The 14,384-nt window shown below is 43.6% G+C and overlaps 1 protein-coding gene across 4 annotated transcripts in view; it reads left to right on the top strand.

The window, feature by feature from the left end:
* Positions 1–14,384, top strand: part of Pak1 (p21 (RAC1) activated kinase 1) — a 97,281-nt gene extending 82,897 nt beyond the window's left edge. For all 4 annotated transcript variants that reach the window (XM_075953036.1, XM_075953035.1, XM_075953033.1 and 1 more), the window contains 6 exons: positions 3,151–3,263; positions 4,889–5,006; positions 6,580–6,679; positions 7,604–7,800; positions 9,852–9,989; positions 13,099–14,384. In XM_075953036.1, coding sequence (XP_075809151.1) covers positions 3,151–3,263; positions 4,889–5,006; positions 6,580–6,679; positions 7,604–7,800; positions 9,852–9,989; positions 13,099–13,185 — 753 coding nt within the window. In that variant the 3' untranslated portion in view covers positions 13,186–14,384. The remainder of the gene's footprint in view (positions 1–3,150; positions 3,264–4,888; positions 5,007–6,579; positions 6,680–7,603; positions 7,801–9,851; positions 9,990–13,098) is intronic.

Genomic DNA, 14,384 nt, shown 5'->3' on the forward strand with positions numbered 1-14,384 from the left:
AAATAAATTATAAAATAAAAGAATCAGTGGAGAAGTTAAAGGCATGGGAGCTTGCCTAAAGTTATTTATATTAGCTTGGGTGAACTGTTTGACCTTTTTCTGCCCAGATGATCAGGGTCTGAGTTAGAATTAAGTCTTGTGTGCTTTGGGCTGCAGCGTCACAGCAGAGCTAAGGGTAGGTGTTAGGGACTTCACCTACCATGTTCCTGGTCTCTTGGGCCTTGTAAGCGTTGAAGGAAGACAGACAGGTGATGGTTGAAGCCCTGGAGATGGCAATGTGAGGGCGGGACCACAGGAAAGAGAAACTTGACTCTGCTGTGCGCTTGTCTCGTGAAAAAGCTCTGAATGGAAACAAATCCATTAGCGTGGCTAACGCAGTGTGGTCAGGACGGCCTTGCTTCCTGCCCAGGGGAGTCTAAATCTGTGTGAGGCCAGGGTGTTCTCCAGCTCAAAGAGGGGAGTTCCTGTCCGAGCCATATAGATGGATAGCACTGGGTGCTGGGAAATCTTCCCGTTAGAGATCAATCACTTTTCAAGCTTATTTTTAAAGGTAATGTGTTTAATAGCAGGAACGATTGGAGGTGCTTTAGGAATCGTACTGGTCTGAGAGCTGCGATCGTGATGCTAGGCAGTTTTCTTACATGCCTTGGCTTTGGGTTTGGCTTTGATAAGCACAGCAGGAAGCATGGTCCTCATTCTCGCTGTTCTGTGCCAGGTGCTGATCAGATGTGGGACTACCGTGCTGATCCTATCCATTGCTGGCTGCCTTTATTACTTAAATCTTTGACTTACAAGTGAATGACATGTCTATTTTTTCCTGTACTCAAAATATATTTTGACTCAAAATAGAAATCAAAGTAGAATTGTGGTTATTATTTTCAGTACATTTATAAAGAGATTTAGGTTCATAAAACCAGCAGTTAGTCAAATTCGGAAATTGACTGTCACACCTAAAGCTTAGATCTATTAGGTCAAGTCCAGTTTTCTTCTTTTATAGGAGTGGTATTGCCTGTCCTAGATGGACAGGGTTTTATTAGGTCAAGGCCTATAGGCAGAGCCCTCGAGCCCAATAGAGGTGGCATAAGGGGTTCTTGGTATCCTGTCCTAGCCTCTGTTTGCCTTCTCCCTTGCTGCTGCCTCTGATGACCACAGGGAGGTTCACAAGCACTTGCTCATCCTCCAGGGCGGCCTAAGGAGCACCAAAGGGACTCTAAAGGCCCCCATCCTAGTCATAAAGGCTTACTTAATATGTACAGCCGATTAATGTGTCCCTTTGCAGCCAGTAGGAAAAGGTACTCCTCGGCCGTTACAGAAAGATGCTGTGGGCCCTAAGGTCTGACCTGCTGGGAAACCCCTTTCCAAACAGTTCATCAGTGCTAGAAATGGAAGAGGTCAGATGCTTAAATAAACATTTTTAAAGATTTTTATTATTCTTGTGTGTGTGTAAGAGAGAGAATGTCAGTGTGTGTGTGTGTGTGTGTAGGAGAGGGGACGGCATGCCGATGACCGTGATAGCCATGGGAGGAGGTCAGAGGGGACGGCATGCCCATGACCGTGATAGCTGTGGGAGGAGGTCAGAGGAGAGCTTAAAGGGGTCTGTTCTTTCCTTCTGTCATGTGGGTCACAGGAATCAAACTTAGGTTGCCAGGTTTGGCTGCAAGAACCTTGGTCCACTGATCCATCTTGATGGCCCGTAAGAATTATTTTTTATTCTTAATCATTAGCTGAGCCTCTTCAGAAGAATATATTGGCTCCAAGTGATATTTGGCTTCAAAATCTCTGCATCTTCATTTTTTAAAAATTTTTACTTATTTTTGTGTGTATAGGTGTTTGCCCTGCATGTATGTCTGTGTACCTGGTGCCCAAGGAGCTCAGAAAAAGACATCGGCTCATTTGAAACTGGAGCTAGATAGTTAAGAGCTGCCATATGGCTGCTGGGAATTGAACCAGGTCTTCAGCCATCTTAACCCCTGAGCCAGTACTCCAACCTGCATCCTTCAATCTTATTGCTGCTTCTAGAAAGTGGTTCTGTTGGATGTCATATTCTTGTCTGCTGAGCAAGGAAAGGAGAGACTATCTCTAGGGGAAAAATACTTAACAAACAGTGTAACCCTGTGGGGTGTAGTGGTGTCTGTGTGTATGCGCACTCGTGTAAACAAAGAACTTACTGACTTACTGCTTCTCTCTCTCTAAGCACCAGCTTTATTTGTTGAGCCCTGTGCTTGACACTGGGGTTTTGAGTTTTTAATTAAGCTCTGAAATGTCTAGATACATTCATGCGTGTACACGCACATACACATACACAGACATACATAAATTCATACAAAGTGGCAGGAATAATATGGTCTTACAGGACTTTCCTAAAAGGGGGAAACACACACAATAGTTCATTTTTAAACTTTAAACATTTAAAATTCATTTAAACATTTTTAAATGAAGTTTCCTTTGCCATCGTACCACGCTTCTGAGTGTGTAAAAGTGAGACGTCTGTTCCAGAGAGAGGTGAGCTTCAGTGAAGGCAGGGAGAACATGGAGCATGTAGTGCAGTGGGAAGTCATGGTGAGGAACTTGAATGTCGAACCGAGGAACACGTCTAGGCAAGCAAGAGCCATTTTGCTTTCAGATGGGAAGACCGGTGTGTATGGGGTCGGTAGACCAGTCTGTGTTAGCAGGATAAATTGAGACAAAGTGACTTTTACATGTATGTGTGTGTACATGCCTCAGACAGTTAAACTATGAAGCCAGGCTGGTCACCCATGTACAATTCTATCTCAGCCTCATGGGTGTTGGGATATAGGTAGTAACAACCCTACTGAGTGATTTTTTTAAAGTATTTTTTAAAAATTGAGGTATCAAATTTTGATGTATGTCAGAATAGCACAATGGCTTATGAAGACATTTTTTTTTTTATTTCAGTAAGTTTGTAGTTCCCCCTGAGAACATTTGTTTCCAGCAGTATTTGAGCTGGTGTTAAATGCTACCAGCTGAGAGAAGTTAACATTGATAACTTATGAGTTGCTTTAAGGCTAAGGCCATGTCTTCCTCGTCATTGTTTAGATGATAAACTTAGAACTTAAGGTCTGGCGCTGAATGTGTGCTTAGTAACTGCTGTGTGACCCTTGGTGCGCATCGAATGTGCTGTTCTTTCAGGTCGCCATCAAACAGATGAATCTTCAGCAGCAGCCCAAGAAAGAGCTGATTATTAATGAGATCCTGGTCATGAGGGAAAACAAAAACCCAAATATTGTGAACTACCTGGACAGGTATGGAGTGGGTGGGTCCTGTGAGAAGTTTCAGGCCTTTAAGACAGCTGTGTTAGAGAAGAAAATGAAGCCAGCACTCAGAGCTGCTTCCGTTTAAGTATTTTCTGTCCTGAGCTCTTTGCTAGAAAATCCTGGGTGATGGTTAACCCACCGCCCCACAGCTTCTAACAGCTGTGCCTTCTGCTTTAGGGAAGGCTGCCTCTTCAGTCCGCCTGCCTGATGTCTTTATTTCCTTCTGTATCCCAAGCATTTCTTCATCCCACTCACCTTCTTGAAAACTCCTTGTTGTCTATACACTCTTAAAACATGGTGCTCGATCCAGTCTGGTGGTGTTTTGAAATCTGACCACCATGAAAACATGGTTCTCTTTGTTTTTCTAAATTCAATAAAAGTGCATCTGTTTGTGCCCCCGCCCATGCCTGTTGTCAGCTACTAATAAGTTTGTGGTCAACTGAAATTTATTCCCCCCCATATAAACTAGCATTAAGCTGAGAATACAGAACATTTAGCTTACCAGCTTCTGCCTCCAGACTACTTGGATTAAGGCACGCACTGCCATTTTTAACTTGTCCTATTTATTCTTTATTACCTTACAAACATGGCCGTTGGGTTGGGGTGCAACTCTGTGATAGAATGCTTGACCAGCACATATGAGGCCCTGTGTTTGGTTCCCAGCATCCCCAGAAGAAATTACAGCAGAACAGAATTAGAATCTTACCTTTGTTTGAGATAAGTCTTAAAACCTTTCAGGTCTCCCCTCTACCAAGTAAGACCCATTCCCAGGATCTATCTCACACCTTAAGACAACACGTGCTTTTCTCCAGCATGTCATGGCGGCAGCAGCTTCCTCTCGTGTCTGCAGGGAGAAGGTGTCGGCCAGATGGGCTGAGTTACCTTTCTGTTTATCACGTAATGAGTCTGGGAGACCTGATCTCTGAGTCAGATTCAGTTCTAACTCGGGTCAATTTATAACATCCAGGCTACCACACCACAGCCAGAATCTTCAAACTCAGAAGTCATTGTCAGCATGGTAGCCTGGTGTACATTTTACAGCCACTAAAGACCTAACACAACCCTTTCACTTAACATGTATTTAATAATATATATTTAACATGGTATCTACTGTGCTGGACCCTGGGACTAGGGTCTTGAACTAGACCCAGTCTGCCTTGTGGATCTCAGTCTAGTAGAACTCCCAAGGAGGCCCTGTGGCCCTCCGTTTTCATGGTAATATGGCTTCCAAATCCCATCCTTTTCACGTGTGTGCGTGTTGCCTGTATGCTTTTACAGGTGTGGGAATAATGCTGGTATTTTTAGTTTTAGGAGGTAGCAGAGAAATGCGATTTTATATTTTAGCCTTGTGTTCTTAGTTTTAGTGTTTGGGACTTCATAGACCACGTATGTTTTGTCTTTTCTAGGTGTATCCCCAACTGTTTTAAAATTGATGATTCTGTCCTCCAAATTTGGGGTTTTTTTGGTTTTTTTCCAGAGTAAGAAACCCTAAACCCTTCCAGAGCTGCCTGAGATGGTTTCCCTTGTACCCTCACCCCTCGATTCTGAAACCCCCTGCAATGGCTTCCTGTGTTCTAACCGTTCCTTCTCGCCCTGCATTCGCTTTCCTGCAGTTACCTTGTGGGTGATGAGCTGTGGGTTGTCATGGAGTACCTGGCTGGAGGCTCTTTGACGGATGTGGTGACGGAAACCTGTATGGATGAGGGCCAGATAGCAGCTGTGTGCCGGGAGGTAAGGCCTCTATATCACCATCCATGTGAGTTCACATCCAAAAGAGGCTTCAGTCTGGGCTCTGTGGAAACAGAAGTTAGTTCTGGCATTTATCATTTATGTTTTATGGTTACATTTCATAATTTCTATAATAATTTTTTTTCTTAAGCTAACTGTTCTGACCATGGTAGAAAAATTAGAAAGTACCCGGAAGTCTATACTAAAACAGTCATTCATACTTTGAATCTGTAATTATAGCTATTCAAATGACATACCTTTGAACCACTTTTTCCATGCCTCCCTGCCTTGTGTATGGTGGAGGAAATAACTCCTGGTAAGAAGGTAGTGGCGTCTTTCAGATAGGTAGTCAGAGAAGGTTTCTCCCTTGATTGGAATATGCATTTGAGTGACATGTAGAGGCAAGCCAGCAAAGTTATAGGATAAATTTACTGCAGGCAGAAAGCCTGATGTGGTGACATATGCCTGTAATCCCAGCCCTGGGGAGGTGGAGGTGGGGAGATCATCTTTGGTTGCATGGCAAGTTCCGGGCCAGTTTGGGATACAAGAGACCCTGTCTCAAGCAAACCAATAAGCAGTCATAACTCCAGACAAAAGAAGCAGGAAAAGGAAAAGCATAAATAGATATTCTCCTTCTTCCTCACTGCAGTTAGACATCTCAGGGCCTGTGATGCTGTCATCAGCTTTCCAGGTTTCCACGAGAAGCATTATCCGCAGAGGATAGGCACATTTTCACCTTCCCAGCATCCTGAGAAGGATGCTAGCGGGAGTAAACAGGATGTTGAAGAAGCTGGTGTTTTGGTTTGGTTTGTTTTGTTTTCCTTTTCTTCTCTTTCCCTCTTTCCCTCTTTCTTTCTTTCTTTCTTTCTTTCTTTCTTTCTTTCTTTCTTTCTTTCTTTCTTTCTTTCTTTCTTTCTTTCTTTCTAAAAAGATCTTTCTCATATCTTTTACTGGTTGTAATCATTCCTGAGCCTTAAAAGTCTATTTGTGCTGGCAGTGTGGGTAAGTGAGAGAGTGTGTACTTGGTATTTATGAGACCATGGTTTTACTTCTCAGCCCTGAAAAAATAAATCTATATTTGTGAATGATTTGTAACTATCTATCTCTATATAGAACTGGGATGTCAAATTCAGTGTGGCCCAGTAGTATAGACTTCTTTCCCAAAGTAAGATGGTCTGTGAACATCACTTCTATGCATCACCTTTCCTAGACGTGGAAATGTATTGATAGAACACTTCTGATTAAAGCAAAATTGTAAGATGAAAGCAGTATGCAGTTTTAAATTAAAATTTAAATTGTGTGTGTGTTTGGGGTGGACGGTTACATGCACATGTCCGTGGTACCCAAGGAGGCCCCGGAGCCATCACTTCAGCCTCCCCTACCCTGCCCACAGAGTTTTAAAAGACTTCTTAGTTAGGAGACAGAAGACGTGGTTATATAGCCGGCTCTGCCTCTATGTGGGGCAAGTCCGTTTCTTCCTGGAGGCCTTGCTTCCTTTATCTTACAATGAGGAGGTTAGATTATCGTTAGTCTTCTAATTATATGTTTCTTTATTCTGCACACACTAATGCAACAGTGTCTACAAGCTTTGGAGTTCCTACATTCGAACCAAGTCATTCACAGAGACATCAAAAGTGACAACATTCTGCTGGGGATGGACGGCTCCGTCAAGTTAAGTGAGTACGGCTCTCAGGAAGGATGACGCGTCTCTCCGTGCAGGTTGTGGCTCTCAGGAAGGATGACGCTTCTCTCCGTGTAGGGCAGTGGCTCGGGTGGCTAATTAAATAACAGTAGCTACAACATTCGCCAGAGAAACCTTATTATTTTATAAGGTGTTATGGGATATCTGTATTCCTCTGTAATATCATACAGTGTCTTTTTACTATTTTCCAACTCTTTTACATTAACACACACACACACACACACACACACCCCAATGCCGACTTCTGTGGTTCTCGGATAGGATCTGAAATACATTTACCAACCTTCTAGGAATCCTCAGTCCCCGAGAGACCTGTAACGGATTTATGTAACTCACTCATTCAGTTATTTATTCGGGAGCCATTTGCTGAATGTCTGTTACGTGGCAGTCCTTTTAGAGGTATAGGGAAGACAGCCTTTACTGTCAAGGTGTGGCCAGTTTAAATAAACGTGTAGTGTCAGTGTCGTGCGAAGGAACGGCATTTTGTACAAAGGTGTGAAGCCAGTTACCTCGGCAAACTGTGTCCTAAGGGGGTAGATGGCTAGAGTGAGGAGCTGAAAGTAGGGATCTAGCCCAGTATTGGTGCTTAATTCAGTGACTTATGTCCAGAAGATAAGAGATTAATTAATTGCAAGATTCTGAAGTGTGGAAATGTTTTTTATGTATAAAGGGCTAAGCATTTAAGGCCAAAATATCCTACTGGACTTTGACCATTTGGTTTGAGAAGGTGGGAGGCTAGAGATGTTGTTCTGTATGTTCCTCCTGCTTCTCTTCATGGTTGAACGAGGAGGGGACTGGTAGCCATCAAGTGATTCTTGCTTTGGTGAGACGGATTGCAGGGAGCACAGCTCTTACTGACGGACTCTCCTAAGTGTGTCTCTCCTCTCCCTGTTTCTAGCTGACTTTGGATTCTGTGCACAGATAACTCCAGAGCAGAGCAAGAGGAGCACCATGGTGGGAACCCCTTACTGGATGGCACCTGAAGTTGTGACACGCAAGGCCTATGGACCCAAGGTTGACATCTGGTCCCTGGGTATCATGGCAATTGAAATGATTGAGGGGGAGCCCCCGTACCTCAACGAAAACCCTTTGAGAGTGAGTGTTCCCATCTTTTTTCAAAGTATTTGGGCTTCTGTCTCTAATCCCAGAAAGTTGGGTTCAGGCTCTTCTCTCTGTATACTTGGGCATAGTAATACATTCTTATAATCTTAGACTCACAAGACTGAGGTAAGATGCCAGTTTGAGGCCAACTTGTCTCAGAAAACAAAACCAAAGGGGTCTGTGAGATGACTCAGTGAATTAATGTTCCTGCTGCCAAGCCTGACGATTTGATTTTAATCCCTGGGACCTAAGAGGTAAGAAGAGAGAACCAGTTATTACAGCTTTTCCTCTGGTCCCCACACATGCACTGTGTGGTCCACATGTGCCGCATAGACATGTGCACACACTGAATCAACAGATGTCACACACGTGTAAGCCCAAAGACTAGATACTGTTGAATATAAAATATAAAAGGGTCTGGGGATATAGCTTACTTTTAGAGCTCAATCTTAGCTCTTGTATGGTTAGGGGAAGAAATAAGGGCTGATAATATATACAAGATACTGTTCTGATAATAATACCAAATTATTATATAGTAACAGGTGGTAACTGCTGTTGAAAATGTAGAATAAGAAAGATTGAAAATGTGATGAGGAAGGTCTTACTAAGAGGGAAGTTTTCTCTTATTATTTCAGCAGAAACATGAAGAAGATTTAGTCTTATGCAAGATTTACCAAGTATCGAGAATTTGATTTGATTTTTTGCTTGTTGAGCCCCACGTTCAAAGAGGCTATTTCCCTAAAAGGAGTGAGGAGAAAGTAGACTAGGAGCTAGAGTCAGGGGTAAGAGAGGGCTGGCTGCTAAGACTTGTGGCGATGTGAGAGCTTGGTTTATCGCACTGGAAAGGGCTTCCCGCTAGCTAATAGAACAGGATACAGTTTGTGCTGGCAGTGAGTCATGCTGGTTGCTTCTTTAGAAATCGGTGAGAGACCGATAGAATGGTCCAGACAGAGTTGTGGCTTGGATGGCCCTGGTAGTGATGCAGGGGAGAAGTAGACTCGGAAAGCATCTTGAAAGCAGCTTGACGAGGTGAATTGGAATAGCCCAAATTGCTGAGCAAGTCGATTCCCCTTTGCCTCAGTAACTTTGCTGTCGCTGTGACCAAGGCCACTTAGAACAGAAAAGGTTTGTCTGTGCTCACGGATCCAGGGGGTGAGAGTTCATGGTAGGCGAGTGGCAGGAATGGCGGCAGGAGCAGGATTCTGAGAATGTCCTTCTGGAACCACACCCGAGCCCGCAGGCTCCGCCTCCAGTGACAGACGGACTTCCTCCTGCAAGGCCTTCATGGCCTGTTCGTAGAGGGATAGGGACAGACACCTAACTTGAACAAACCCATAAGAGCAGAAAAGGAGAAATTGAGATGGCATTTATAAATATTTTTCTCTTCTTATATGAGAAAGGGAACAAGATCTTGCAGAGAGTTGAGAGGGTCAGGCTGAAAGCTGCAGGCTTGTTAATGGCGGTGAGTTAGTGCTGAGAAGAAAATGGCCATTTGAGAGAGAGAGAAAGAGAGAACCTTGTAATCAAAGAGTACTTATAAAACTCATTAGTATGTTTTTCTTCCCTTTTCAAGAGTGGCTTCATGTCAGGGGCAGGGAAGCCGCAGAAGAACAGTTGCTGTCTAACCAAACATGCCATTTTTATAGTCCTCTTGGGTAACTGAGTTCACCGAAGGGGTCAACACTGATTTGGGTCAGCTACTAAAGAGCTGTTTAACTTACCATGCTGAGTGACTAATAAACTGTTTATATCTGTAATCAAGAGAAAGAATAAACCCTTGGACTTGTAACACCTCAGAGCGTACGAAGTGCTTTCCAAACACACTCTTTATTTTTGTGGATATGAAGTATTGTTTTATTAGCAACGAAGTTATATATTAGCTACGTATACATGGTCACATGGCCTTGAGATGTTAGACTTGATCCTTTAGTATCTTCTCCTGTCCTGGAGCATCCCGCAGCTGGCCATACTTTGAGAAGACATGTCTCGAGACCGAGAGAGCGAGCCTCAGTGAGACCAACATGGTTCTTCATTTGTATCGCCAGGCCTTGTACCTCATTGCCACCAATGGCACCCCAGAGCTTCAAAACCCAGAGAAGCTGTCCGCTATTTTCCGGGACTTTCTGAACCGCTGTCTTGAGATGGATGTGGAGAAGAGAGGTTCGGCTAAAGAGCTGCTGCAGGTAACGGTCCTTCTGTAGCGAGATGCCCGATGGGAAGAAGCGCCAGCCCAGCCTTTGTGTCTCGTTTTCGTCTTTGAGGTTGCTTCCCGTAGGCTGCCCTCCTGCTGTCTCACTTTGTACTTCTAGCTCTCTGGCCGTCACCCCTGGGCCTTTGCTTAAAGCTGTCCCTTAGTTTCTTCCTCAGTCTGTTTAAACTTCACACATTTTCTAGGCTCAACTCAATGTCTACTTTCTGAGCTTCCTGTGTCTTTCAGATATCTTGTTTTGCCTGAATTAGCCTATTAAAGTTTGGGTCATGTGAAATAGCTCTCTGAGAAGTCTAATTTTGTACATTTTACTAAGCAATACAAAGGAACAGTGTCTTGGGCAGTGGTTCTCAACCTTTCTGATGCTGCGACCCTTTAATACAGTTCCTCATGGTGTGTGATTCCCCAGCCATAAAATTGTTTTGTTGCTACTTCAGAACTGTAATTTTGCTGCTGTTGTGAATTGTAACGTAAACATCTGATATACATGGTATCTGATATGCGACCCCCAAGGGGTTCATGCCCCACAGGTTGAGAGCTGCTGGTCTGGGGGTAGTGCAGTTTTGGAGTCTTTATAGTCTTGTCATTGCAGACTCCAGATGGTGGCAGCGATGTTCTGTTTGTTTGGAGTGAGACTCTGTAAGGGTGTAGTGAAACAGAGTTGGATTTACCAAGCCGTTTATAAAAAGTACTTTTATTCTGTGGTCACAGCTTAGTTAGTTCATATGGTTTCAAAAACTACCTTTAGCAAGTGACATCATTCATAGTTAGCATCTTTTAAAATACAGTTTCTGACTTCTTGGGTCATTTTACTGAACTGCAAACTGGGAATTTATTGGGAAGTATCACATTATGGAGGTGACAGTGTATGTCTGCAGGTTAACCATTACCGTGGTGTCGCTAGACCAGAGCATGGCCAGCAGAGCAGACACAGGACCTTAGCACCCGCCCTGTAGTGGTTACACATGAACCTCTCTGTCTTGACCACTCTACTGTAAACTCTGTTTTATTACTACCCGGGCTTCTTATATGCGATCTGACTGAGAATCAGTGCTCAGACAATATTTATAGAGTTGAATAGAGATGTTTACTTATCTATGTTTCTAACATCTGTTTGTGATTGAGTCTACTGTTTGGAGCACTGGTCTGTTAGGTATGGGATCTGGGTTCTGCCAAGTATAAGTCGTTAGATCCCTTGGGACTAAAAGGCTCCTTAAACACATGGTACAATGTAGAGTCCTTTTTGCCTTTCATGTGACTTGTGTGCTGGAAGCCATAGGCCTTGGGAAATGTATCAACTCTGTACTAAGTCTGTGGTCATTGGAAACATTCTTAATTAGGTACCCAATTGTAGCCCTTGAAAGCGCCCTCTAGAGTTCCTTCCTGGTACAGCAGGTACATTCTGTCCGGCAACCCTGTGAGTTACAGGATTGGTTATTCCCATTTTTGCAAGTGAGGAAATTTACATGTAATAACTTTTGTGTGATTATACCGTTGACAAACAGCAGATACAGTGTTTCAGTATGTCTGTCTGTCTCCCAAGTGTATATGCTCTTGGTCATTGCTTCTATAGACTCAGAACATGTCAGCTGGAAGGTTTATAGGGCTTACCTAGTTTATTTTGTTGAGAGAAGTAAATGGAGGCTTTCTAGTTGAGTATTGGAGGACGCTGCTTTCTTTCTTCAGAAGACTTAGAAAAATAGGACTTCATCCGTAGCTCCTTAACATCAGTGTTATCTGGTAAATATTCACAACCTAGACTTTTCAGGATCCTCAGTCATGAAGTTTCACACCTGTTTCTCCTGTGAGAATATACATACAGACAGAAATATATAGGATGAGACAGAAACATATAGAACCCCAGTATGGGAGCCGTAGCTTTAGGCTTCAGCCCAGATCATTCTGGTTCTCAGTTCCCCTATTTCTCCTGTATCTGTCCCAATAAGTTGAATCAACCTCCAGCAATGAATGTATATGAAAAGTCTCTGTGTGTCTGTACACATATATAATAATACTAAAGTTATTATAAACATGTTAGAAGAGCCAGATAATGTTCAATAATTACAAACATCACATTTGCTCAGAAAAGGAAACGTAGCTCTGATATTTATTATCAAATGGAAGAAACAGTCTGCATCCTCAAGATAATTGTAGAAAACAAAACAAAACATAAACAACCCACCGTTTTAGGTAAGTGGTTACATAAAGAATTGTTTTCTGTAACATTTTCATAGGATATTTTCTCTTTTTAAATAAAAGCATGACTCAAAGTCTGTTTCAGTGAAAGTAATTTTGGAAAGCACCAAACTATTGAAATTCTTACTGAACACTTAGCCTTGCTGGAGTCAAGGCTTTGACAAAGAGTCCTATGTGGTGCATGCTTGTATTCCCGGCTGAAGGCTAAGGTTGTCGTGTTAGGACTAACTCTCAGTGTCTTTCCCAGAAATAATAGTTACTCTGTTATTGCAATAGTTTAGTTTTACTTAGGAACAAACAAAATCATAGGAAATGAACTTTTGTCTTCTTTCACTCAAAATGTCTATGGTATAGAGCCAGGCGAGGTGATTTACACTTTTGATCCCAGCAGAGGCGGGCAGATCACTGTGAGTTTGAGGCCAGCGTGATCTATAGATTACAGTCCAGGACAGCCAGGGCTGTTACACAGAGACAACCCTGTCTCACAAAACAAAAACAAAAACAAAACAAAACAAAAAGAGGTCTATGGATTCATTTTGCTTTCAGTGTGTCAATTACTGTGTTAATATTCTGTATAGTTTTTTTTTACAGGCATTAACTATTATAAGTAAATTTGTATGCTTAGTCAGTGAGATAGCTTACTGGTTATCCTGGTACCTGCTGCCAAGTCTGACAACCTGAGATCCCTTCCCCTGTTCCTGTAATTGTGAAAAGAATTGATTCCTGAGAGTTGTCCTTTGACGTCCACACACACACACATACAGAGTAAAATATGTTTTCTTCCTTCAGTTTGAGGACGATCTGACATGGCTGTCCTTACTGTCTTCAAATGTCTGCTGAGTGAGAATGGTGAATAATCAGACTCTCTCTGCTCTTTCTTCTCCTAGCACCAGTTTCTGAAGATTGCCAAGCCCCTCTCGAGCCTCACCCCACTGATTGCTGCAGCCAAGGAGGCCACCAAGAACAGCCACTGAACCACGTCCACCCCAGCATCATCGTGCCAAGCCTTCTAGGAAAGAAACACTCGTTTCAGGAACTCCGACCCTCGTGTCCTCCCCCCCTTGCCTCGCTTCTCCCATTTCCTGATCTAGTGCTCTCGTGACTTCGACCTTGGACACCGTGTGTGTTGCACTGAAGAGAACTGCAGCTGGGTGACCAGCTAATCCAGCAATGGCCATTTCTAAACAGGACTTCCCTTCCAATTCGTGGGCGTGCGGGAGGTGACTTATGAGCAGGGGTTTACCTGAATAAACCTGTTTCTACGAAACAGAAATCTCAACCATCCCATTCCTCACCCCTCACAATCAGTTCTTGGCTGTATAAACTTATGGTTTGATAGCATTATCAATTTGCGATCAGTCGAAATTTCTTTAGCGCCTTCTTTCTGTGACCAAATTGCCCAAACACCTCGTTGTATTGGAAAACCGTAACAGCTTTGGAAATGCCGTGGGGCCTGATGTTCTGCCAGGGATGTGAACCGTGACATTGGTGCAGCCGACCCCGACATGGGAGAGCTACCGTGTTTTTCTTTGTGTGTGCTTCTAGCAGCTGTTCGGGAGAACCTTGGCTCAGTAGTGTCCCCTGTGCTATTTCTAGTGAAGTGGTCTTAGCTCTGTAGCAGCTTTTGATTCCCTGCATCCCCTAGGCCGCTGCCTGCATTCTTTTATGAATCTTATTTATAGCATCGAGAGATTTCCTAGAGCACAAGTCGAGCGGGACAGCGCGAGAAAGCAGAGGGCAGCACAGCTACTTTCAGCGTATGCCGGGCTTCAGTGCCCGTCGAGCTAGGCCCGTGCGCTATTTCAAGGTCTCAGCCTCCATTTCTACCTGGGATAGGGAGCTGAAAGACGAAACTCAGATCGTTTGGTAGCTTCACTATTTCGGTCGAAAGAAAAGGTCTCTAAATCTGAGATGTTGTGCTCCTAGCGGTAAAGGGACCCGCTTTTTAAATGCATGACCAAGCTCTCTGCAAACGGACATGCTTACTCTGGGTGTTGGGGATATTTGCTACCTCCCGCTTCCTTTGTGGATTTGGTTCTCCCACTGTGGTAGGATGCTTGGCCAGCATTGTGGCTTGTCGTGTCAGCCCCGCTGACGACTTTGTCCTGCTCGGAGGTGCGCCTGCCTCAGCAGCACACGTTTCTGTTTCCTTCAATAAAAGGAAATGAAAGTA

Source organism: Microtus pennsylvanicus, chromosome 18 (genome assembly GCF_037038515.1).
Source record: "Microtus pennsylvanicus isolate mMicPen1 chromosome 18, mMicPen1.hap1, whole genome shotgun sequence".
NCBI classification, from domain to species: Eukaryota; Metazoa; Chordata; class Mammalia; order Rodentia; family Cricetidae; genus Microtus; species Microtus pennsylvanicus.